At 43.8% G+C, this 27,367-nt stretch overlaps 2 protein-coding genes across 2 annotated transcripts in view; both read left to right on the forward strand.

Annotated features, from left to right (window-relative positions):
* Nucleotides 1-237: 237 nt before the first annotated feature.
* Nucleotides 238-26,921, forward strand: ZNF639 (zinc finger protein 639). Its single transcript, XM_018554900.1, has 6 exons — nt 238-308; nt 786-881; nt 2,610-2,717; nt 4,375-5,496; nt 17,140-17,142; nt 26,906-26,921. The coding sequence occupies exons 2-4, from the start codon at nt 797-799 to the stop codon at nt 5,475-5,477; spliced, it is 1,296 nt and encodes a 431-aa protein (XP_018410402.1). The 5' UTR covers nt 238-308; nt 786-796; the 3' UTR covers nt 5,478-5,496; nt 17,140-17,142; nt 26,906-26,921.
* MFN1 (mitofusin 1) overlaps nt 15,377-27,367 on the forward strand; it is a 38,871-nt gene continuing 26,880 nt past the window's right edge. The window contains exons 1-3 of the mRNA XM_018554887.1: nt 15,377-15,462; nt 23,178-23,300; nt 26,850-26,985. Coding sequence (XP_018410389.1) covers nt 23,186-23,300; nt 26,850-26,985 — 251 coding nt within the window. The 5' untranslated portion in view covers nt 15,377-15,462; nt 23,178-23,185. The remainder of the gene's footprint in view (nt 15,463-23,177; nt 23,301-26,849; nt 26,986-27,367) is intronic.

Here is a 27,367-nt window from a genome sequence, read left to right on the forward strand (position 1 = left end):
CACACAATGCAGCACTTTGCCCTCCATGGTTCCATTTAACTCTAATGATCAGGATCCTTCTGTAGTGTAGGGGACATGTCAGACTATTGACTTGTGGGTAGTAAGCACATTTCTTAGGAGAAGCACTATGGTACATCAGGCAGTTACTGTTTTGCTGTAACAACTGTAAGGAAAGGCAAACCCAGATAAACATTCCCTTCTGCCAGTATTTGGTTATGATGTCTTTTAATATCTTTAGGTGTGCCGCTGGTTTTGCACATCAGAATTGAACTTCCTGAAGAATTCAGCTGTATGAGTGGACAGAAACTGTGAGTGATACATGTAATAGTACGCATACTGCTGATAAACGCAACTTTGCAGTTATGTTTAGTTACTTTTTCTTAGGGGTCGGTTTATAAACCATTTGCAGAGCCATTCGCCCTACGAATCTCTAGGAATGTTCCTTTTGTGCGCATACAGGCAAAAAAGAACATGCTTAGTATTTATTTCCTAGGCTTCTTAGCTCCATCCAATGGTCATAATGTGGTTTTTGCTGAATGTTACGTTCAACCTGAAAATAAAGTATACACAGAACGTTAGTTTTTGCCTCTATTCGCGCAGAACAGATGTTCACAGAGATTCACAGGGCGAATGGCTCTACACATTATTTCTAAATAGACCCCTTAGTATCTTATTTTCCCCCAAGTAAGGCCCATAGTTGTATTTTTCTACTGTTTCCTACTGTGTTCTATTCTGTTTGAAAACAACTATTTGAGTGTAAGTTTGATATTTGTACCTGCTTTTAGATTACAGAGATATGAATGAACATCCTAAGAAACGGAAAAGAAAGACTTCTTTTCCATCCCGATATGCAGGACAGACAAGCGCAAATGCTTCTCCAGGTAAGTTACGTACAGGTGAAATATATGCTTTGCATGGTCAGTTAAATCTAAAATCGCAAAGATGAGATGGCAATTTGGGGAACAGTGGGTCAAGCACATACACTCTAATTAGGGTTTGTATTTTCATAAAAGAACCTCAGTTTTGGGGCTCCTGGGATGTTCCAGGAAAGCTGAAATGACATGCAGTCACCTGGATATGCCTGCTGTTGTATTCATGAAACTGCACTTTAGGCTGCATTCATACCTAGCATAGCACTCAGCGTGCACCACGTTCGCGCATTTGTGCTCATTTGTTCTCCGCGTTTGCCGTGTGTCCGCCCATTAATTTAATTGGGTTCCTATATGCGTGACAAACGCAGGAAAAGTAGTGCATGTTGCCAAATTTGTAAAATGCGTTGGCGTTTTTTTGTTCCACGTTTGTGCCCGTTTTTCGTCCACACCTGAACAGTGTTTGGAAGTAGGAGGAATGCCACCCAGAGCCATATGATTACCGCATGCACTTCTGCATCCAGCTGCTGAGTGAACATGAACTCAAAGCGATAAAAAAAAAAAAAATTAATTACAATGTGGCTGAGTCGCATGTATTCACTACTGCTTACCATCTTAGATTAAACATTGTGGGTTTCTTTTTTTTTTTAATTAAACCACATTAAGCAGGCCAGTAAAATGAATAATTAAAAGAACTATGGGGTTAGTGTTTTACCCCATAGTTCTCTTAAGGGCCACGGGAGGACATATGCTAGCGCCCTCCCGTGACCCAAAGCTCAGTATATCGCGAGCTACAGCTCGCGGTATAATGAGACCGCCGCAGCCGGGATGGATCCCGACAATGCTGTCGAGATCCACCCAGCTGCGTGAATGACAGCTGGCTGTGCCTATCTAGAGGCGCGCGCCCCCGTCCGTTCCGCCAGTCAGCGCTGGAGGATGGGGGGGGGGGGAAATCCCCGCAGGGAGAGGTGACTGACAGTCACTGCTCTCTGCAGGAGGGAGATGATCGGGACGTGAGCGAGCGCCGGTATGTGTTCACTCGCTTCCCGATCTATTGAGCCGACGTGTGACAGTTTCATTGTCATAGGTCGGCTCGAACTAGGAGGATGAGTGATTTTCACTCGCCTTATAGTTCTCCTTTAACACACAAAAATGAATGCATTAGGTGCCGTATTACATCTGCACAATGAAAAAATCTATCTTCTTTATTTATTCTTTCATATTCGTAACCATCCAATTTAAATGCATGTACATGCATGTTTTATGCCACGTGATAAAGAGGCATTACTGATTTGTAAAGCTGTAAAAAAAAGCCCAGGGTGTACCTTTGTACCCCATGCCTCCCACTGCCCTATCCTTATAGCAAGCCATAAAAAAACATACCTCAGATGCAGACTTTCTGGCCAGCTTGCAAGTGTTTACAGCCTTCAACTTCAGCATACTCTGCCACCAGTATCACCATAGAGAGTGTCTGTATTCCGCATTCTCTATAGCTTGGTTGGGTGCATACACAAGGATAAAAGTAGAGGCTGCAGAATACTCTGGAGCTGAACGTTGTACACACTGTGCAGCTTTGGAGCAGAATGAAGTATGGTTGTATTAGAGTTATGGTGTTTATGGCTAGCTATGCGTGGGTAGTAGTGGGTTCATATGTTCACAAGGATGCTAGAACTTCAAGAAATGATGGACTGTGTGGGTTTTGGGTGAATTGTCAAGAACATTTTCATTACTCTTTTTCAGATGTTGCTGTTCCTGTCAAAACTGTGGAGAACAATGGAATATTCTTTGATCACTGTTACAGTGTCTGTTCTTTAATACAACCTGAGCCTAAATTTCCAGAACCTGAAGGTGAGGGAACTACTGTAATTGCGTTTAGACATGACTTTTTTGCACATGTTTTTCTCATGTTTGGAAGATGTCAGTAAAGGGCATTTATAAACCTAAACAATGGGCACCACCATTAGCATAAAAACATAAAAGAAGAGTCCAATTTGGAGAGTGCAATTCGGGGGGTGAGGGTTATGGTTATTGAAGGCTGGTGTGCGGCTCCTGGTGAAGTCAGACCCGGGTGACTGGGGTGTATTCTGGAAAACAAAAAGAGAGAACCGGGGTGCCACAACCTAGCACAATAAGGTAGGTCTTTTAAAGGGGCAACACAATATTCACTGATATGTACTCGCATGTGGTGAGGTTTGAAGGAAGCTCAGCAGTTTGTGACCATGAGGATTGGCGTGTCAGGCGGGTCCTCCAGTGGCTGTAAGTGAACCAGTAGCATAGTGTGTTTTGTTTTTCTGGGGTGTTTTTTTTTTTTACAGCTGAAAAATAATCCTTAAAGCGTATGTAAAGCCAAAACTTGACATTTTTCATAGACCGTTATAAGGGTTAGAAGCCCTGCGAGGTTTTATAGCAGTCTTTGTTCTTGCTTGATTCACCTACCTTCTTGGTCCTGGTGTCTATTCTTTCTAGTACAGATAGTGATGGGAAATCCAACATTCTTGAGCTGTCACAGGAACAGGGAGAGAAAATCTTCCAATGATAAACATGCCTCAGGTACAAATGGCTTGGAGTGGATATAACTTCTGGTGATCTACTCTTTATGCTGTATCTCTGGGACAGGAAGTAAAGAGAAAGCTTCACAATGGGACATAGCTATAAGAAAAAAAACCTGACGGGGATCTTAACCTATTCCTGCTCTATCCAAATGGGCTTTACATAGACTGTAACTATAGTTCCCATAAATTATTCTGCATTTGTTTTAAAGCAGTATTTTGCTAAGCGTGGCCTGTTGTGATTAAAAGAAACATGAGGATAGACATTTGCTGACCTGGTCTTTAAAGCTCAATTCCAGGTGCCCCATCCAGCCCCTTACTGATTATGGTGCACCCTCGTACCCCTTTTTGGTTTGAACAAAAAGTGTATAAATACTTTTTTTGTTTGGCATATACAGTCTGGGCTATGACTGCCACTGAGTGACAGTTGGACATGGGTGAAATTCTTGAGATTCATCAGCAGCACCAGGGTCAAGCCTTCATTGCTTTTAGTAAGTAAGTACACAGTAAGGCAATGACATAAGCGGGTACAAATGCTACCCTTGCTGTGAATGAATGTTATGAATTATGATTTCTCTTCCAAAGTCTTTGACATGAAGTGCTCGCAGTGAAATAATAGAAAAGTTCTGGCAGGGTGGCTTTTTCCTGTTGTATGATATTCGAATCAAAAAATGCCATAGTCCTTTTTTAGACGACTTCTCTTTGATCAGACTGTCACTGTAGTAGTCCTATAATAAATATGTTGCATTTTGTATTGGCGGGTATCCTCTTTAGTGAACTTGGCCAGATGCAAAATGTTAGACACCAGATTAGGACATATTAGCAGAAGAGAGTTTCATTGTATTGATATGATCTTGCAGAGGCCAGTAGCTTCTTCCAGTGAAAACATGAGTGGTAAGCTCTAACAGCAGTATTTGCTTGAGATTGTTGGATAACCTATTCTGTTTGCTCTGCAGAGGAAAAGCCTAGTACCAATGGAGACAGTAGGGACGATTGTGAGTCTCCAACAATAATTCCTCAGCCAATCCATGAAGATGCTGTTGTAGAAATCCATACTGAAGAGCCTGAGTGTGTTCCTTCACCTGTAATAGAAGAGGAAATAAAGGACATCCCACTACAAATACAGGAAAGTCCAGAGGGAAGTCCCTCTTCTAACCTGACAACACCCCAAAAATGGCCACTGCTCAGGGCCAACAGCAGCGGACTATTCCGTTGTGAGCAGTGTGACTTCAACAGCAAATATTTTTCTGATCTTAAACAGCATATGATCTTAAAGCATAAGTGCACAGAGTCTCACATCTGCAAGGTGTGCAAACAGAGCTTCTCTAGTGAAGACTTGCTCCTAGAACACGCAAAGGTACATGAAGAGGAGCAACCGAGCTGTAAGCACTGCGATTACAAGACCAATTCCTACGAGAGCCTCAGTCAGCATGTGACAGATGTCCATTTCAATGACTTCTTTTACTGGTGCGAACAATGCGATCTGCAGTTTTGCACAAGTAGTGAACTGTACTTGCACTTTCAGGAGCATAGCTGTGATGAACAGTACTTATGCCAGTTCTGCGAGCACGAGACCAATGATCCGGAAGATCTGCACAGTCACGTAGTAAATGAACACACCTGCCGTCTTATCGAGTTAAGCGATGCTTATAACAGTGGAACAGGGGGACAATTCAGTCTCCACAACAAGATCAGCTTCGATAAATGTAAAAACTTCTTTGTCTGCCAGGTGTGTGGCTTCAGCAGCAGGCTTCACACTAATGTGAATAGGCACGTAGCAATAGAACACACCCGTTTTTACCCACATGTCTGCGATGACTGTGGAAAGGGGTTTTCAGGCATGTTAGAGTACAGTGAGCATTTAAACTTGCATTCATCAGAAGGCGTCTACTTGTGCCAATATTGCGAATACTCGACGGGTCAGCTGGAGGACCTAAAAACTCACTTAGATTTTCGCCATTCTGCAGATCTGCCCCATAAGTGTAAAGACTGTCTTCTGAGGTTTGGAACTGAAGAAGATCTTAAAACCCATAACCAAACACACGAAAAAACAGGTTAGAGGAAACCATCCAGAAAAAGTCTTCTGGACCAAGCAAGAGTACTCTGAGATTGTATCGCTAAACAATTTACATATTACAGGCATAGTAATATGTATGTAGCTTTTTTTTTTTTTCAAATTGTATCACCAGACATGGATAGAACACATGATGGGAGCTGAAGACTTTAGAATAATTGAATCTGCCATTCCCAGGAATATAATTTGTGCAAATGTTAAACACTCCTCTTTCTAATAAAGTAGATGTATAACTCTTTCTAGTGAAAGCATTCAAAATAAATCACATGCATGCTTGGTGGAGATATTTATCAGTTTATGTCACAGGGTTCTTTTTATATTCACCCATTTCATCTTTTTGGTTTTTTTTGTTTTAACCTTTTACTAGTGTATGTTTATGATGTACTGGCTTGGTGTATGGTACACCTGGCATTGAGTCTAATGAAGATGACTTGAATCAGGGTCTTTCTTTGCATGGATACATTAAAGTGAGAAGCTCTGTCCGTTTTACTGAATTGCATTTTGTAAATGTGTGTTGCACAAGTGAATGTTTTTGTGTGATTGCACCATGTCAGGCTAATGTGTTGTCTGAGAACTTTGTGCAGTTTAATGTGCTATATGTAGTAATTTGAAGTCATATTGTTTGTCCAAATGAAGATAAATGTCATTGGATATTGTTGTGCCAGGGGAAAAAATACAAAAGTTTGAACTAAACTGTAGTGTGATTTCTAAAAACAATAATATGAAAGTCTGGATTGTGGTTGTCATGCACTTAAAACAGGCCTCCTCGTGTTTGATTTTCATCAATAAATCTATTTTCTTTGTAACTAGCTTCTCTTGTAAAAGTACCTATGCTAGGATGATTTTATTGACTGACCATCCATCTATCCGCACAGTACTGTGTTACGGATTTAGGCAGGTGTGCAAAAAATGCTGTAAAGTAGAAATGCTTTCAAAAATATATATTTATGTTTTTGCAGATGATTGCAATGGTGAGCGGGCAGTGTGCGCTTTTGTCTTGCAATCGCGCTACCAACGATTTTCGGTGGGTTTTCTAGCGTGCTCGTTATCTGAAAATCGTACAACCGTACAGTATGGGCACCTTTTACATTTGCACAAAGTGAGGGACTTTGTAGGATTAGAATCAGGTGTATGATTAACCAATTATGCCAAGCAGGTGCTAATGATCATCAATTTCATAGGTAGGTTGAAACTCAGTCATTAACTGAAACAGAAACAGCTGTGTAGGAGGTATAAAACTGGATGAGGAACAGCCAAACTCTACTTAGGTAAGGTTATTGACAGCTTCATGTCACGGGTCACACAGCAACAAGACACAAGGTAGTGATACAGTCCTGGCCAAAACTTTTGAGAATGACACAAATATTATTTTCACAAAGTCTGCTACTTCAGTGTTATAAGATCTTGTCAGATGTTACTATGGTATACTGAAGTATAATCACAAGCGGTTCATAAGTGTCAAAGGCTTTTATTGACAATTACATTAAGTTTCTGTAAAAAGTAAAATTTTTGCAGTGTTGACCCTTCTTACTCATGACCTGCAATTTGCCCTGGCATGCTGTCAATCAACTTCTGGGCCACATCCTGACTGAAGGCAGCCCATTCTTGCATAATCAATGCTTAGAGTTTGTCAGAATTTGTTGGGTATTTTTTTTGTTCACCTGCCTCTTGAGGATTGACCACAAGTTCTCAATGGTATTAAGGTCTGGGGAGTTTCCTAGCCATGGACTCAAAATTTCAATGTTTTGTTCCCCAAGCCACTTAGTTATCACTTGCCTTATGGCAAGGTGCTCCATCGTGCTGGGAAAGGCATTGCTCGTCACCAAACTGTTCTTGAATGGTTGGAAGAAGTTGCTCTTGATGGATGTTTTTGTACCATTCTTTATTCATGGCTGTGTTCTTAGGCAAAAATTGTGAGTGAGCCCACTCCCTTGGCTGAGAAGCAACCCCACACCTGAATGGTCTCAGGATGCTTTACTGTTGGCATGACACAGGACTGATGGTAGCGCTCACCTTTGCTTCTCCGGACAAGGTATTTTCCGAATACCTCAAACAATCAGAAAGGCGATTCATCAGAGAAAATGACTTTACCCCAGTCCTCAGCAGTCCAATCCCTGTACCTTTTGCAGAATATCAGTCTGTCCCTGATGTTTTTCCTGGAGAGAAGTGGCTTCTTTGCTGCCCTTCTTGAAACCAGGCCATGCTCCAAAAGTCTTTGCCTCGCTGTGCTTGCAGATATACTCACACCTGCCTGCTGCCATTCCTGAGCAAGCTCTGCACTGGTGGTGCCCCGATCCCGGAGCTGAATCGACTTTAGGAGACGGTCCTGGAGCTTGCTGGACTTTCTTGGGCGCCCTGAAGCCTTCTTCACAACAATTGAACCTCTCTCCTTGAAGTTCTTGATGATCCGATAAATGGTTGATTTAGGTGCAGTCTTAGTAGCAGCAATATCCTTGCCTGTGAATCCCTTTTTCTGCAAAGCAGTGATGACTGAATGTGTTTCCTTGCAGATAACCATGGTTAACAGAGGAAGAAGAATGATTTCAAGCACCACTCTCCTGTTAAAGCTTCAAGTCCGTTATTCGAACTCAATCAGCATAACAGAGTGGTCTCCAGCCTTGTCCTCCTCAACACTGACACCTGTGTTTAACGAGAAAATCACTGACATGTCAGCTGGTTCTTTTGTGGCAGGGCTGAAATGCAGTGGAAATGTTTTTTGGGGGGATTAAGTTAATTTTCATGGCAAAGAGGAACTTTGCAATTGATCTGATCACTCTTCATAACATTATATGTTGCAAATTGCCATCATACAAACTGAAGCAGCACATTTTGAAAATTAATATTTGTCATTCTCAACTTTTGGCCACGACTGTTCTGCATCAGCAAGGTATCTTCCAGGGAAAGATTTCAAAGCAGACTGGGGTTTCAAGATGTGCTGTTCAAGCTCTTTTGAAGATGAACAAAGAAACGACAAAGTTGAGGACCGTAGATGCAGTGGTCGGCCAAGGAAACTTAATGCAGTAGATAAGACACATCATGCTTACTTCCCCTTGACAGTACTGTATATAGATTATTTTACAAATGGGTGACATCTCTGCCTGACACAGCTGTGTTTCACAAGTCAGTCATGCAATGCTGGCAGTGTCCCTCAGAGTGTTCTCTGTAATACAGGGGTGCTTATTACGTCGATCGCGATCTACCAGTAGATCGCAAAGCGAACACTGGTAGATTGCGATCGGCTCACTGACCTGTGTCCTGCCATCCCGCGGTGCTCGTGCGGCTGAATCCGTCAGACGCTGCAGATGGGAAGGAGCGAGGACACCTCTCCCAGTCTGCACATTCAGCCACACGAGCACCGTGGGAGGACAGGACACCACACCTGAGAGAAGGCTGCTGGAGTGCGGGAGAGTAGAGACAGCAGAGAGCTAGGAGAGAGAGGAGACAGCCAAGAGAGAGGGCCGGTTCACACCACAAAGTCTGCGTTCCAGAGTGTTCGGCCTCTGGAATTCGTTGGAGGATCGGGAATCCCTGCAGGGAGCCGTGAGTGACAGTCGCTGCTCTTTGCAAAGAGACGATCGAGAAGTGAGCGAGCGACTGAATGCGTTTGCTCACTTCCCGATCTATTGAGCCGACGTGTGACAGTTTCATTGTCGCACATCGGACGTGTGACAGTTTCATTGTCGCACATCAGCTCGAACTATGAGGATGAGTGATTTTAACTCACTTCATAGTTCTCCTTTAACAAAAATGTATCTTATTTGTGTATCACTCAGCTGTAGATCCTCAAATCACCTCTGAATTGGTGGTGACACTGTCCTTCCTTCTGGAGGGTGGCTACTTTTGTTCCCCATGGTCCCTGTGTGTGTTGTAAAGTAGTGACCGCTCCAAACTCGCTCCCATAATGGACTACAATCTCTATACAATCAGTAAACTAAACATGAGATTGTAGTCCATCACAGGAGCAAGCTTGGAGCGGTGGCTAATTTACAACACACACAGGGACCATGGGGAACAACAGTAGCCATCCTGAAGGACAGTGTCACCATGAATTCAGAGGTGATTTGAGGATCTACAGCTGAGTGATACACAATTAAGATACATTTCTGTTAATAGTTTAATGCATTTTTACGGTTTAACTCCTGAGTTCAGTGTCACTTTTAAGGGCTTCTTCATTATGTCCGTTGAACTTTCTGTACAGCACTGCACATGCATGATGTGGACAGGGCACCTAGAGAAAAACTGTTAATACCATACATGTGCGGTGGTGTGCAGAAAAACACAGCTCAACGGACATGGTGTGAACACGCCATCAGTGTTGTTACTCTATGAAAAACCCAAGAGTGGAATCGCTGAACGCAGATATAGCAGTGTAGTTGCTATAAAGCTGCATTCTCTGTGAAGTCAGTTAAGTATTTATGGTGAACACATTTCCATACATGTTACAGAAGAAGTCTTTGCCTTACTTTACTATATTCTGCCTGTGCAAATGCCTCATATAAATACTAAAGGTTTAAGCTGAACTCTGGGCAGATAGAAAATATACATTCATTCTGTTAAAGTTAACCTCTTGCCATCCGCCCGTTAAGAAAAAAACGGACGGACGGCTGACTCCTATCTGCGGGTTGCCGTCGTCAGACGGCATTTTTTTCCTGCTCGCGCGCGCCCCCGGACAGGAAAGACCCGCTTGTTACTACAGCCGTTAACGGCTGTTTCACATACAACCGATCAGCGGCTCTATAGCCGCTGATCGGTTGTATGGCGTGAATTTCGGAGCCCCCCCCGCGCGATCGCGGGTGCCGCCATCTCCCCCCTCCTGACCCCTCACCTTTAATCCCGGGATCCGCTGCCCCATCAGCGGCCCGGTACCGGCTCGGGAGGGCATCAGGAGGAGGAGGGAACTCAGAGTGTTCTCTGTAATACAGGGGTGCTTATTACGTCGATCGCGATCTACCAGTAGATCGCAAAGCGAACACTGGTAGATTGCGATCGGCTCACTGACCTGTGTCCTGCCATCCCGCGGTGCTCGTGCGGCTGAATCCGTCAGACGCTGCAGATGGGAAGGAGCGAGGACACCTCTCCCAGTCTGCACATTCAGCCACACGAGCACCGTGGGAGGACAGGACACCACACCTGAGAGAAGGCTGCTGGAGTGCGGGAGAGTAGAGACAGCAGAGAGCTAGGAGAGAGAGGAGACAGCCAAGAGAGAGGGCCGGTTCACACCACAAAGTCTGCGTTCCAGAGTGTTCGGCCTCTGGAATTCGTTGGAGGATCGGGAATCCCTGCAGGGAGCCGTGAGTGACAGTCGCTGCTCTTTGCAAAGAGACGATCGAGAAGTGAGCGAGCGACTGAATGCGTTTGCTCACTTCCCGATCTATTGAGCCGACGTGTGACAGTTTCATTGTCGCACATCGGACGTGTGACAGTTTCATTGTCGCACATCAGCTCGAACTATGAGGATGAGTGATTTTAACTCACTTCATAGTTCTCCTTTAACAAAAATGTATCTTATTTGTGTATCACTCAGCTGTAGATCCTCAAATCACCTCTGAATTGGTGGTGACACTGTCCTTCCTTCTGGAGGGTGGCTACTTTTGTTCCCCATGGTCCCTGTGTGTGTTGTAAAGTAGTGACCGCTCCAAACTCGCTCCCATAATGGACTACAATCTCTATACAATCAGTAAACTAAACATGAGATTGTAGTCCATCACAGGAGCAAGCTTGGAGCGGTGGCTAATTTACAACACACACAGGGACCATGGGGAACAACAGTAGCCATCCTGAAGGACAGTGTCACCATGAATTCAGAGGTGATTTGAGGATCTACAGCTGAGTGATACACAATTAAGATACATTTCTGTTAATAGTTTAATGCATTTTTACGGTTTAACTCCTGAGTTCAGTGTCACTTTTAAGGGCTTCTTCATTATGTCCGTTGAACTTTCTGTACAGCACTGCACATGCATGATGTGGACAGGGCACCTAGAGAAAAACTGTTAATACCATACATGTGCGGTGGTGTGCAGAAAAACACAGCTCAACGGACATGGTGTGAACACGCCATCAGTGTTGTTACTCTATGAAAAACCCAAGAGTGGAATCGCTGAACGCAGATATAGCAGTGTAGTTGCTATAAAGCTGCATTCTCTGTGAAGTCAGTTAAGTATTTATGGTGAACACATTTCCATACATGTTACAGAAGAAGTCTTTGCCTTACTTTACTATATTCTGCCTGTGCAAATGCCTCATATAAATACTAAAGGTTTAAGCTGAACTCTGGGCAGATAGAAAATATACATTCATTCTGTTAAAGTTAACCTCTTGCCATCCGCCCGTTAAGAAAAAAACGGACGGACGGCTGACTCCTATCTGCGGGTTGCCGTCGTCAGACGGCATTTTTTTCCTGCTCGCGCGCGCCCCCGGACAGGAAAGACCCGCTTGTTACTACAGCCGTTATTAAATGTCTTTTAAATACAGGCAGCGTAAGTAGCGGAATTTGACCTGTTATCAGCCGCCTGCAGTCCTTGTACATTAGAACTGGAGTGTGAGAGGACATAACAGCACAAGGAGCCAATCAGCATGTGCGGACAAGCAGCATGCTGATAGGGGGAGAGTGAGCTTGTCACTGTGCTGCTTCTCTTTTCACTGTCCAGTCAGACTGGAAAAGGTCCTGGGTTCAGAGGAAGTGGATTGAATGATGGTGGCCATCAAACACAGAACATCTAGCAGCAGAAAAAAGGAATTGTGACAGAAATCTCTGGCTTGAAGGTGAATATTGCAGCAAAAGCTGGTTTTATTTTTTGTTTAAATGGGCTATTCATTTGTATCTTGTCATTTTGGCTGAAGTACTTATTTAATGCAGATCATAAAGGATGAACTATCCCAGGGGGGAGTTGAAAACTGGCCCTAGTATTGTGAGTTCTAAAGCACAAACTACAAGAAGTAGACCTTTTCTACTTCACATGAGTTGCTCTAGAATGTGACAACATTAGATTTGAACATCAGATTAAAGTATTTAAACACAAAACTTTAGATGTAAAGCCCAGTTTATATCGGCTAAATATATTCCAGGTCCAAAACAAAAGGTGTGCAAAGTCTTACAGTTTGTTTTTCTTAGAAAAGTAGCCTCAGTAGAAAAACCTGTCCCATGCCAGCAAGCTGCAGAACAAGGGTAGGCAACCTTGGCAGTCCAGCTGCTGTGAAAGTACATTTCCCATGAGTTATCGCAAGACTCTTGACAGCCACAGACGTGACTCTCAGAGACATGATGGGATTTAGAGTTTTAACACAGCTAGAGTGCTGAGATTGCCTATCCCTGCTTTAGAGACTGACCCTTGCTCTCTGTGTGGAAGCTGTGGCCCCTGCAGAGGTCAGACACCCCATGCCGAGGCAGATCTGGAGCTTTCTAATAAGTAAAACTCATGCTTTCTCCTAATTGAGAGCTCCAGGTGTGACTCAGCAGGGGTGTGTTGACCACAGCAGAGAAACCACTGCTTCTACATCAACAGCAAGGGTCCTTCCCTGCAGCATGCTGACAGGGGCTAGGCTTTCCTACTCGGGCTGTGGCTGCTTTTCTAAAGAAAATGAACTTTGCATGTTTTGTTTTGATGCATCTGCAATGTATGTTGCTGAATCAAACTGTGAGGTCACTTAGGCTTTAAATTAGGGATGCAGCGATACCATTTTCCCCTGACGAAGTACAAGTACTGATACTTTTCCTTAAAGGAGAACTATGAGATGAGTGATTTCCACTCACCTCATAGTTCTAGCCGACCTCTGACAATGAGACTGTCACAGGTCGGCTCAGTAGAATGACTTTAGGACAGTGGTGAAGTTCCAGTGCCCGGTCACAGCTGCAACCACTGCACCCCTGATAGTTCTGCCACTGACTCCAAGCTATAGAGGAGTACAAATCCCAGCAATACATTATGTAGCAATGCAGATTACCATCAGCTATAGGGGACTACAAATCCCAGCTTTACATTATACAGCAATTCAGAATAATACTATCCGCTATAGAGGACTTCAAATCTCAGCAATATATTATACAGTAATTCATAATAATATAGTGCTACATACTCTGTTCTGCTGCTCTGCTCCGGGGTGCCAGCCTGATGTCTCAGGTAGAGGGCGTCAGAAGTGGTTGGGAGAGTCTTAAGAGGGCTACAGAGGGTCTCAGGAAGGGTGCAAAGGGTCTCAGGAGGGGTGCAAACCGAGTGGCTGACTTTACAGAATGGGTGACACCCAAATGACTGTCAGTCATTTGGGTATCACCCACTCTGATGGTGTCATCCAGTGCGGGCCGCACCCCCCTTGTGACGCCACAGCACCTGACCCCTAAGAAGCTGTGGAAGTACAAGTCCCAGCAGTGGTCCCCCGGGACTGTAAGAAGCAGATTTTGTCCAGCTCCGGCTTACAATGCAGTCAGAGAAGTAAACAATAATAATGACAACTCGTGTTGACAGCAGCCACACACTGCTGCACAATGGATGGTGCCCCTGTCACCAGTGTGTCCATCAGGGTCGGGGGTGGGAAAGGACACAGAGGGACAAACTTACCTGCAGGGAAAGCTCCGCACACAGTGTCAGTGCTCTCAAAGAAGGGTCAGGAGGGTATGGCAGGCGGGTGTGAGTCTCAGAAGGGCTGTGGCGGTGAGGAGGGATGTGGCAGTCAGTGGGGGTGCTGACGCTGTCAGGGTACGTAAGGTTGAAGTGCTGTGAGGTCCCCAGCAAGTGTGGGACCTTCCGGCAGCTGAATGCATTTTAAGTGCCGGTATCAGCGCTTAGTATCTGGGTATTTTCACAAAAACTCGTGAAAATGCCTGGTATTGGCACGGATACTGGTATCGGTATTGGTGCATCCCCACTTTAAAGTGTATTACTTTGGAGAACCTTCCTCTCACTTCCTGTTGTGTTTCTAGAACAGGAAGTAAAATATCTCTAAGTGATCTAGCCGGGGATTTTAACCACTCCATATTTTATAGAAATACCATTATTCACTTGCTGGCTGGATCTTTAAAGTGTATGTGATGGCAAAATAATAAAGCAATGCAATACATGCATTCGGGTCCTGAGTCCTGTTATGGGCTGACAAGTTTTTTTTCTCGAACTGACACCAATTCTGGGAGTATTTAGCTGTGCTGACACCAATGCTTGGGGTTATGTGGCTGCAGTGGCACCAATCCTGGGAATACTTGACTGCACTGACACCAATCCTGGGGGTATGGCTGCACTGACACCAATCTTGTGGGTGTTTGGCTGCACTGACACTCATCCTCGTGGGTTTCACTTTCAATTTTTCAGCGCACTAGGCTCAAAAGGTTGCCTACCACTGGCTTAGTGAATGAGGTGAAGCTCTGCTGACTTCCATCATCCAATCATGTGCAAGCAAAAATGCAGTTTTTTTTTTCTTTGCAAATGATTGGGTATTCTTTGCAAAGTCAATTTTCACCACCTTCACTACGCTAAGTGAAAGTGAGCATACTCTACTGCTGTAGTAATTCAACTCCTATATGTACATCTGATTCTCTTTTCCTTGGCAAGCTATCAGAGATGTACCAGCTTGGAAAGGGGCGGGGGCTAATTGTCAGAGACTCCTCCATATGATGTGAAGGAGGCAGCATATCTTATACAAAAAGCAGGCTGACATTTCCTGGCGTGTTTACCAGTCTATGATACTACACAATACTAAATGATTCTCAGAGCTGATATTTCACACTGACGGGATAAAGAATCTGTCAATCTAGAGTCATCCATTTCCACGCAGAACGGCTCCGGAAATAAAGTAACCAAGATGGCGGTGGGGACGGAAATGGGTTGACATTGCTGCCTCTTGTAACCACCGGTGATCTTCGGAGGTGACGTAATACACACCTCTGTTCTGATTGGCTGTGCTTTGATCAGGTTATCAGGGGTCAACACGCCGGCTTAGTGAGAGTTCGGCTTGTGACCGCGGGCCGGGCCAACTGAGGAAGGTAATGATGAGTCGTGTCCGTACTGCTTGAACCGGAGGAGAGTGTATAACTCCCTCTCTGTATATCACCAGAGGAGAGCCTACACCCCCTCCTCTGTATACCGTCCACAGTATATACACACCTGCAGAGCACCGGAAGACAGTGTCTGCCTCTCCTATGTATATCATATACATTATTTGCCTGTCTGGGTATGAAATGGATATGAGAAAAGAATTGTGCACTGAGGAGAGCCCTGGCAATGTCATAAGTAATGGAAGAGGCTGCAGCTAGAGGTGTTCCCAGCATTTCTGGTAACTTCAGAGAACATGAAAGTCTGATAGTGCACTGGGTGTGATAGGTCTGGATGAGGACTCTGTTATGTCTCATCAGCAGTCAGGAGAATATTATGTAATTTTTTGTCTTTTCTTTTAAAAATGCTTACTGTCATTGTCCACCTTTTGGAAAAATGTAATAAATGCGCCCACATTATAAAAATAAGAAATGTGCATTTATGACACTTTTTCACTGAAGCTGCAGAACATTGCAACTGCAATCAGCGGATCACTGGTGTAATGCAAAGGCTTCTGCAGACTGTTCTCCCCAACCCCAGGTCCGGATGGTGGTACCACACCTTCTGTTAAGCTGGCCATACACCTTACAATTATCTGCAGATTTTCTGTGGTCAGATGGAAAAGGTGCAACAGATTCCTCCATCTACACTTACCTGTGTGGATGGAGTAATCTCCACCTGGGCCAATTTCCTTCTGGAGGGTGGCTATTTTTGTTCCCCATGGTCCCTGAGTGTGTTGTAAAGTAACCACCGCTCCAAGCTCACTCCTGTGATGGACTACAGTCTCACATTTAGTTTACTAATTAGTATTGAGCTTGTAGTCCATTACAGGAGTGAGCTTGGATTGGTGTCTACTGTACAACACACACAGGGACTATGGGGAGTAAAAGTAGCCACCCTCCAGAAGGAAGGACAGTGTCAGCACCAATTCAGAGATGATTTGAGGATCTACAGCTGAGCGATACACAAATCAGATACATTTTTGTTAATAGTTCAGGTACTTGAATGCATTTTTAAGATTTAACTCCTGAGTTTAGTGTCACTTTAGCTAGAGGAAGTAGTCAATAGACTACAAGCGCGGTGACGTCACCACCCTTGTGCTCCACTTAGATTTACGAATCTCTCTGCTGTGGTGGCAGATGAGACTTGTAGTCGTCCATTCACAGGTACTGTGAATAAATTGACACGTGTGTGTGTGAACAAATGACGTATGTGTGTGTGTGTGTACTGAGCCAAGCACACTAGAGTAAAACATGCCCAGGACGCCCACTCATGTAATGTGGGGATGTGTGGATGAGGTCACTGGTTCCTGGTCTCAGAATGCTCCCAAGGGGTGCTGATCTATGATGCACTTAGAAACCAGACCCTCTATATGAAAGCTATGATGATATAATTCCATGGGTAGCCTCACAACTTTGCCAAAATGGTACATAATGAAGCTGGTTGGTTTGTCGATATTCGTTTATGCCCTTAGAGGACAATCTCAGTTGGGCAACAGTGAAGAGCCCAGTAGGCCACAGGTGGTCATTTGGTGGCCAGGTTTGAGCTGTGTACAGGGCACAGTCTCTTTTATACAATATCTGAAGACCGTCCATTCAATGTGCATACAGCTGTGTTACATTGACTAGTAAGTTAGAGGGCATCTGCACTGTGGAAGCTCTGCCCTAAAAGGATCAATCACCAGTATTGCTTGTAGGTTCCCTTCAGCCGACGTTTTCCTTACTCCTGTACCTTACCTTGTTCAACACTGTGTCTCTTTATGGAGGTGACAACCTTGATAGAGGCCGAACTTTGCTTATTCATATCGGAGCCGTCCCCTAAAGACTGGTGATGTAATAATGAAGCTACAGGAAACACATCCACACATGAGGTGCTTGCAATGCAGATCCTCAGGTACAGCTTTCTCTCCAGTGAGCAGCACAGTAATAACAGCACTACTAGCAGTCCGAAGCAGCAGTGCCTTAGATAAGCTCACACTGTAGATATCCAGCTATGAGGCTACAACACTGCTTGTCCCTAGTGACATCTTACTCCAAATCTTGGAAAACGAAGGCTCTAAACACAAAAAACAATGCACTTCAATGTGCATCGTTCACACCATGGCGGTTTTCGTGCCGCGCAGCCCCCCAAATAGTGCAAGAATGATAATCCGGCGGATTCTGCACATTTGCGGCTATTTAATAGCCACAAACGAGCGGTATCCGTGTTGATTTAAAAAAAAATTACAGTTTTCGTCCCACACGATCTCCCATGCGGAAAACCGTGTGGGAACCGCAAAAGCTATGTGTGTACGCAGCCTAAAGCCTGTGACACACTGCACGCGAAGCAGCGTGGAGCACAGGCAAGCGGCGACTCGTAAGCCCTTCTCGAGCCACGTGTCTAGCAAAGCCCGTTCCCCTGTTTAGCGACTCAATGAATGCATCACAAAGCGTCGTCACGCGACCAGCCAATCAGATTCACTCAGACAAAAGCGTCTGGTGAGTCCAGCAGAGACGTTTGTGTGTTATGTTATCTTCCAGCCCAGTTCTATCCTATCCAGCTCTCATCTATGGCACTTTTTAATGAAATAAATACATTTTTCAACATTTAATTATATAATGAATTATATGATATACTTAATATGTAATAATGAAATAAATAATATGTATTTTAATAATTAAATTAATAATGACATAACACAATATTTAATTAAATATGATTGAAATAAGAATTTTAAATAATTGAAGTTTCATAATTAAAGAATATTTATTTAAATAATTAAACATTAATTAAATGACATATACACCAATCAGCCATAACATGTTGACCTCCCTCCATATATGAAGTATATCCCCCTGTTTCAAAACAGCACTGACTAGGAATGTACTAATATCGATACCAGTATTGGTATCGTTGCCAATACTGGGCATTTTCATGAGTACTCTACTCCAAAAAATGCCCCAATAAAGCTAATAATGGCACTTTAAATGTTTTCAATATTTCGGCTGCCGTAAGGTCTCGCACTTATTGGAGACCTCACGGTAGCCTTGTGGGGACCTTCCCGGCGCTAGTACACAGCACTGGTCAGGCCCCACATGTATACCTCCTCCTTCCTGCCGCCCCCACACAGTACTGGTGACATCTGCTGCCCGCACAGCCATGGGGAGACCCGCACGCAGCCCTGGAGAGGCTTTAGCTTAATATTGTTCTGCATTGCTATATAATGTGTTGCTGAAACTTGTAGTCCCTCTACAGCCTGGCGCCAGTGGCAAAACTACCAGGATGGTAGCGTTTGCAGCTGCGACTGGGCCCTGGCTATCCACCACTGTCCCAAAATCGACCTGGTTGGACCACTTTGTAGAGGTATCCATGACAAGCAGAATCTGTAGAGGTAACCATGAAAAAATACAGTACAAACTACAGTGTAGACAAGCTGCGGTGCGAAGGGGAAGGTTGCAATTGTTTCGCTTTGCATCGCTACGCCTGCAGTGTGTCACAGCCTTAGGCCCCATTCACACTGAGCGATTTATCGAGCGATTTTTGCAGCGATATCGCTCATATTTTCACGCGGTATCGCTCTATGTAGCTTCTCCAATCCATTTCAATGGAGCTGTTCACATCTCGCCTCTCAATATCGCTTGTAGCTCGTCGCTGGTAGCTTGTCGCTCCTACATGACCCTTTTTTCGAGCGATTTCGAGCGATATTGCTCCTGATTGCATACAGCCCAATAGGAAAAAGTAGCACAATATCGCTCAAAATCTCGCGATTTTCATGTCGCTCAGTGTGAATGGGGCCTTAAGAGTGACAGGCAGCGTTGTCTCAGCAGCTGTGGCGTAACAATCACCATAGCGACCCAGGCGGCCGCTATGGGGACCGGCCAGATGCCGCGTGGGCCGCCTGGGTCGCTATGGGATCCGCTGCTGGTGACTTTCACTGGCGGCCGAAGACGAACACACCGCTGTTCAGATCCCTGACAGTAATCTGTGCAGCAGTGCGTTCCTCTTCAGAGTCAATGAGATCCAGCAGCGGCAAGTGTGAGTCCAGCCTTAGAGAATAATTCTCAGTATAGTTATAAGGGGCTTAATGGTGCTAGAAGCTGATATTTGGGCCCCTTTATTGATGCAGGTAGGGGGCACATCTGCATGAAGTAGTCTGTATACACTATTAAAGGGGGCTGAGTCCCGCTCTTATTGATTCTAAATAAACTATCAGGAGCCAGTTGAGCCCAATAAAACTATAAATATAAACTTTAATAGCTTTCAAATACCTATGTCAATTGTTCTAGGTTATTCAAGCACCTCAGGTGTGTCAAACAACTTGCAAGTGCATTTTTCATTGTCATTTAGTGTTCACAACATCATCATTAAATTGCTCTACAGCTCTCTATTTTCTGTCATACACCATCACAGACTTTATTGTTATTTGCATGTGTGAAGAACCATTATAGCTGGTTTTTCCTTTTTTATATTTATTAAAGAAGGAAAATGATCATTAACACTTGCAGTGGGGCTACCCCCGCACTGCAAGTGCTTGTTTGTGTCTAGGTGGGGAGAATAATAAAAAAGGTCCTAGTTGCCTGATCCTCTGAGCCGGATGGCTCTTAGACCGGTTCCTGGAGCCTCTCTCCCCCTCCACCTAAGTTCCAGTAAATGGTCACATCCAATACACAGTGTGAGGGACATTCCATCAATAGGACATAGGAAGAGATGAGCTGGAGGGAACACTGACATTTTGCCATCTCCAAGGATCAAATGAGTATAACTTTGTTATTTTCCTCCCTAGACCAAAACAAGCAGGTACACCTTGCAGTGTGGGGGTAGCCCCACTGCAAGGCTTAATATTAATGTTCCCCCAGAGTTCTGCTGTAAATAAAAAAGAGAGAGATTGTTTTTTTGTTAGTAGATCTCATGTAGCTCGTCATTTGAAAAGTAGATCTTAACACAAAAAGTGTGGGCACCCCTGATCTAATGAGATCAGTCCTAGCCCTGAATAAGCTTACAACCTAAAATCCTCCACCGTAGTCACTCACACATATGCAGACAAGGGACCTCTTTAATGCCATAGGCAACCCAAATGTTGCTATGGATGTCCAAATGTATTATCGTGCTGGAAACAAAATACCTTTCCTCACTCTCCTGGCTGCCTCTCCTGGCTGCCTCTCCTGGCTGCCTCTCCTGGCTCTCTCTCCTCGCTCTCTACCTCCTGGCTGTTATTCCTCGTTACAATCGTGGTCTACCAGCATCAGCTTTGTGAGCTACTGGTAGATCCCCCATCTACCTAATGGGCACCCATGCATTAGAATATTTTTCTTTACTAAGAAGTGTGGAGGAAGAAAGTGTCCACCCTTTATAAGTATACTAGTATACTGGACATGACTTGGATAGATCAGCAATCCATAGGAGAATGGTAAGCCACTGGAACAGCGCATGCAGCAAAGTATGTGTTCGCATGGTGGACTTCTGCAATCTTTATTTGAAGATGGACAGACCTTGCCGAAGAAATCTAACTGTCTCTTTGTTTTATCGAGCGTCCCAGCCATGATATGCATACATTTTATAGTGTAATTAGTAGGTAAGTTTTGCAGCTAAAATGTACTTGTTGGCATTGAATATTTGATTTTGCAAGTAAGCCTTCACTTTATAGCCTTTGTGCTGCTGCTTTTCTGTTTTACAATGCAATTCTACTGTACGTGTCTGTGTATCTGTGTAGCAAAGTAAACTACTATGTTGGTTTCTGTTTACCAGTTCTCCGAAGCGTGCCTCTTATCCAGTTACTGTGTAATCTCAGTCACAGATGTGTGGCATTCTACCAGGGAGTGACACCACTCGTCCTTCCCAAGGACTTGTTGTTTGTGCCAACTAGTATAGCGAGTTACTACACACGTGTTGTATGTTACCAAAATACATATTACTCTGACCTCAGGTTAATAGCTTGTTGTATTTTCATTGGGTATTGCATACTCATTACAAATCTTGTGCTGTTGGTGTTCCTGAATGTGATTGCATGTACAGTAGTTGGAACAAATCTGGAGGCTGCTCTGTTCATCAGGTCCATATTACTGTTGGTTCATGCAGAATTGGGACCTTTTGCGTGCAGTTCATGACTGTGTTTCAGTGAAATCGTAGATGAGGCATAGCTGGAGCAAGGTCAGACATTCCATTCACAATGGAACACTGGGATTAACACCATGATGGCCTGTTAGTGTAAAGCAACCTTTCCAAAGCTTTTTTTTTTAATATGGAGGAACCTTAAATAACCCCTGCTATTATTATATCTATAGCTCATGGGACATTAGTGTGAATAGTAAGTTCTGGATATCAAAGAATAATGAATGTGGCCTGTTTGGTGTATTTGACACCCAAGGCTGCTTCATACAGCAAAACTATTTTCAGTAATGGAGAATGTGAAAATTGTAGAACTCCCTCACATTGGGGGCCAGTAGAAAAATCTCCCCATATTGGTGGTTATTGTAGAGCCCGCTTACATTTGTGATCTGTGTAGTGCATCCTTACACGGGCTTTCAGTGAAGTGCTCAATTAAATCGGTGGTAGGTGGAAAATGGCCCCCTCAGCTCGGAGGCCAGTAGGGCTGACCCCAACAAATCGATTAACCGATAATGACAATAGTTGTCAACTATTGTCATTATCAGTTAGTTTGTTGGATCCCCTAGCTTTCTCCACCACGTTGGGAGAAGGGCACGGCAAGCAGTGGGTGGGTGCAATAGCCAGTCAGCTATTGGTTATTGCAATTTGAAATGGCTAGTAGCAGTACGATACAATTCAATTTTTTAAAATAAAAGCTGGGAAAAAAGTCATTTTTGGTTTCGGCCTGACAAATTCTGGTGCGGGAGTTGCGTTGCAGTGCCATTCATTCCAATGGCACCCCAACGCAACCCCCACCCACAGTGTGATCGCCCGCACTGAAACACACGGTACCACAATGCCGTGCGTTCCAGTGCAGTCCAATGGCAATAAACTGTGCATGCAGTTCATTCTGAAGTAAACTTTGTAACTGCATTGGTGTATTTTATTTTAAATTTAAGGATGGTATTTTTTTCCCATTTATATCCGATTAATCAAAAAAAAAATAATCGGCCATCTAATCGATTATGAAAATAATCATTAGTTGCAGCCCTAGAGGCCAGTGGAGCCAGGGACCTGTTACACTGGTGGTCATTAGGAAGAAGTCTCCTTACTTTGGTGGTCAGTGGAAAATGAGAATGCTCCCTTTGCAGATAGCTAAAAAGATCATAGGTTACCACTGACACCAATCTAAGAGGTAGTTCATTGCTCAAGGAACCCCTAGCAACCTCTGGAGGAACCCTGGTTGAGGAAGGATAGTATAGAGTCATTTTTAGCACTAACCCATCACATCATTAATCCTATTGCCAACTCCACCCCAACTGACTTGACCAATTAATTCTTGTGTGGACAACAGTAATTTGTATTGGCCAAAGCCTTTTATTTGTAGGATATTCAATATGTAATTTAAATGCTCTACAGTCATACTTAACCAAAATGAGTTTGGTTGTTTAACAACTGATACCTTGCTGCTGTAAATTCTTGCTCTCACCATCTTAGTATGGCTTTAACCACTTTTTTATATTGGTGTTTAATTCTGTTGTGTGAAGGAAAAACTCTGATATTGTGTTCTTAATTGCCAATCAGTTTGTTGTTTTCTGCACAGGAAAAGACATGGATGAAACAAGCGTATCTCCATTAAAGCACTTTGTGCAGGCAAAGAAGGCCATTACATCTATTTTTGACCAGCTGGTGGGATTTATCAGTGATGGAGTTAACTTTGTAGAAGGTAAGAGTGCTTATATTTTTACAAGGAAGGCTCCAAACCAAATCTATAAATGGTACTAGTGTGATGTTACCACATAAGACACATTTTAACACTGAACCCTGTGGCTACCCGTTACTACCCTCTGCATTAAAAACAGGGATTCTTACTTCACACATATGGCAACACGTGTAAGCTGGCCGGCTGTGTCAAAGTGACCCCCTCTCTGGCCATAACAACATTGTGAGCATGAAAGCTTTGTCTAGCTAATGTGTGCCTCTGTTTAATAATGTAATCTTGAAATACAATTATATTATTTAAAAAATGTAAAAATACATTAAAAAAAAAAAGAATACAACTGGCCAGTAAGCATATAATTTGCCTTCCATGCCACCACAAATGGAGGATGCATGTGCTCTAGTTAAGTGCTGGTTTATCACTGTCGCAACAATGAGAAAACGTAAGCGAACAACTAACATTTCCAGCCTGAACCACCAGGGGTGTGGACATTTTGAAAAAAACTACTTGTCCAAGGAGTAAAGGGGGGGGGCGATCTACTTGAGAGAGGGGAGGGGGAGCGTGATTCAGGCAAGTTACAAGTGATTTTGGACGGCTGTACAGCCGTTTAAAATGACATGTACAAAACGGCTCCCATACTACATTTAGCTCTGCCTGTCCCGAGCGTCGGGCGATAGGAATTCCACACCCCTGACCACCTTTCTTTCTCTTCCTGGAAGATCTTAGTATATCAGGCATACTTGAAGGTAACCTATTTAAAATGTTTTCTTCAGACAAAGATAAGCAGAAGACAGGTTTGAATGTAAATAAGTATACAGTATTTAAAGAACAGCAGTGGTGATGGCCTTGCATTCCTGTAAAATATTTTTTTCTGTGGCGATCAGTCCTTGAATTTGTCAGTATCCCCCATGCAATATGGTTAGTTTACCCTGAAATATCAGGATTACTTTTGTGAGGCTAAACATTTTTATTTACGGAGCCTAAACTCCGTCTCCTGATACATCTTTGTCTAAACTCTGGTCTGCCAAATATTTTTCCCCACTCTTTCCTTGACCATGATATAGAACATTGTTGCAAAACCTTTCAAATTCTGTCCTTGGCCATGAGCCCTAACACAGTTGCAGCATCTTCTACTCTCTCCTAGACTATAACTTATATCATTGTTACAGAACATTTGCCGCTACTTCTTAGGCCATGATGTATATATGACTGGTGCAGAACCTTCCCCACTCTCCTACACCATGATATTAAATACTGTTGCGGAACTTTTCCCAAACTCTCCTAGACCATGATGTATATCACTGTCGCAGAGCCTTCCCCATTCTTCTACACTATGATGTAAAATGATGTTGCAGCCCTTTCCCCACTCTCTCCTAGACCAAGATATATATCACTGTCGCAGAGCCTTCCCCATTCTTCTACACTATGATGTAAAATGATGCTGCAGCCCTTTCCCCACTCTCTCCTAGACTATGATGTGATACAGTATTCAAGCACAATCTTCCTCACCTAATACACTCTGGTATACAGTGTAATACTCTTAGAACACCTTTACCACTCTTTCCTAGACCATGACATATGATAAGGAATATAACACTATTGGATGCATTGCATAAATGTGATAGTGCAGGTGCACATTAACAATTTCAAACAATATTGCCTTAACAATTGTAAGGGTGTTTTGGTCTGGGCTCCAAATGAAAGCAGAAATGTATGTAAACATGAGTAATTGAGGGTAGGAGACATTGGGTTGATTAAGAAGGCATGGGAGACAAAGAAAGGGATGATGTACACCATATTGCCAAAAGTATTGGGACACCCCTCCAAATCATTGGATTCAGGTGTTCCAATCACCTCCATGGCCACAGGTGTATAAAACCAAGCACCTAGGCATGCAGACTGCTTCTACAAACATTTGTGAAAGAAAGGGTCGCTCTCAGGAGCTCAGTGAATTCCAGCGTGGTACCGTGATAGGTTGCCCCCTGTGCAATAAGTCCATCCGTGAAATGATGTTGCTGTTTGCTATGGAATTTTTTTTTTTTTTTGGGAAAATTGGAATTTACTTCTATAACCAAATGGATTACAGCCGTAGACAGCCTGGTAATGGTGACAATAAATCTCTGCTTGTCTAATGTATTGGCTTGGCTCTAAACCTCTAACAACCTCTTGACATTTGAATATTGATAATTATTCTTAAAGGAGAACTATGGGGTTAGGGCTTTTCCCCATAGTTCTCCTAAGGGTAACGGGAGGACACAAACTAGCGTCCTCCCGTCATCCTAAGCTGAGTATACCGCGAGCTACAGCTTGCGGTATACTGAGACGCCGCAGCTGAAACGGGTCCCGACAATTATGTCTGGATCCGCCAAGCTGCTTTAGTGACATCTGGCTCTGCCTATCTAGAGGCAGAGCCAGCTGTACCCGCCCCGTCCGTTACGCCAGTCAGCGCTGGCGGATGGGAGGGGGGAATCCAGCCCCTCCCCTGTCACGGCAGAGAGCCGTGACAGGATCGAGAAGTGAGCGAACGCTGGTGTGTTCGCTCAGTTCCCGATCTACTGAGCCGACCTGTGATAGTCTCGTTGCCACAGGTCGGCTAGAACTATGAGGTTGAGTGAAAAGCACTCGCCTCATAGTTCTCCTTTAAACACCTTTTAGGGTTCATAGTCATGGATGCTTTTCAAGGCTGTGGTTTTAGAATAAGATGGGGCAAAGCTGAGAAGAGGCCACATATCTCTAGAGGCAGATGCAGCTGCTGTGTCTAGCTAGTTTGTAAAATGTGACCTGTTCCTGTCAGTGGTAACATCATTAAAGGAGAACTATGGGGTCAGTGTTTTTCCCCATAGTTCTCCTTAGGGTAACGGGAGGACACAAACTAGCGTCCTCCCGTTACCCTAAGCTCAGTATACCGCGAGCTACAGCTCGCGGTATACTGAGACGCCGCAATCACTCATCTCATAGTTCTCCTTTAACTGTGCATTCCGCAGAGCATGTCAGACATAGGTCTGGGCATACCTATAGCATGTTTAGCTTTCGAAGCACATTAACGTGTATTCAAAAACCTTTCCCAGAATAGCCAGTCATGATCACTGTGACAAACAACCATCAAGGTATCTGCATAGTATGTGGTCTGTCTGTACCCTCATCTGAATGGATGGCAGCTATTTTTTTTCTCTCTCCGATCTAACCCATAAGCCCATCCATTTTTTTTTCTTCTTAATTTAAAGTATGTCTAAACTCAAACACCACATGTAATATATTGCAACTTGCCATTCCTTAGTCTGGTAAAAAAGGAAATTAATGTAGCCAATGGTATCTTCCCACACACATTCTGTGAACTGCGACACCGCTCCCCCCTATGTAATGAAAATGAGGTGAGGAGGTGGTGTTTGTAGTTCAGGTCAGGAGAGCTGCTTAGAGTGACAGCCAGTGGTTACAGTGCGGTGAGTGGATAGGAAGTGTTTTACTGGCAGCATCACAGGTGGAAATAAAGAGGTTTGGGGGTCTGAAAAAAAAAACTTATTTCTTTATGTTCCCAATTTCTTTATGTTCCCATAGAAACCTCCCGGAATCTAGAGTTAAAAACCATAACCAGCGAAGATGACCTCGGGGAGATTCAGAGTTTCAAGATAAAACTGGCTGGCATTGGGGAAGTTTTGTCACGCAGGCACATGAAGGTGGCGTTCTTTGGCAGGTAAGTAGTAGCTTTATGGTTCATGCTTTTATTAATTATCAGGACATGGGGAAGCTTGACATGGATCTTTCATAAGCACAGTTGTGTTATCTTCAAAAGGAACCATAGTGATAATCTGGTGGTAGTAGGGGTACCATTGCTCGTACTCCAGTAATTCCACTATGTGATTGCAGGGAACGCAGCATTGCTGATTCTTGGCTGAGGACCACTTTGGCAGTATTTGGTGTAACTTAGTCACCATGGTAACCAGTGACTAGAATTTCTTCCACTGTGTATTCCTGTTTGATGCTTTCTCCATAATGGTTGGTTGTCCTGTTAAAGTATGCAGAATTGCAACCTAAGGGTAATATTATTAATGTTGATCTTGTTTGCAGAACATGGA

The sequence above is a fragment of the Nanorana parkeri genome, unplaced genomic scaffold (assembly GCF_000935625.1).
Source record: "Nanorana parkeri isolate BGI_ZX_2015 unplaced genomic scaffold, ASM93562v1 scaffold177, whole genome shotgun sequence".
Taxonomy (NCBI): Eukaryota; Metazoa; Chordata; class Amphibia; order Anura; family Dicroglossidae; genus Nanorana; species Nanorana parkeri.

Coding starts and splice junctions, on each gene's coding strand:
- ZNF639 (XM_018554900.1), top strand. CDS start 797: ATGAATGAACATCCTAAGAAACGGAAAAGAAAGACTTCTTTTCCATCC. Junction 882..2,609: donor AAGCGCAAATGCTTCTCCAG/GTAAGTTACGTA, acceptor ACTCTTTTTCAG/ATGTTGCTGTTCCTGTCAAA. Junction 2,718..4,374: donor TAAATTTCCAGAACCTGAAG/GTGAGGGAACTA, acceptor TTTGCTCTGCAG/AGGAAAAGCCTAGTACCAAT.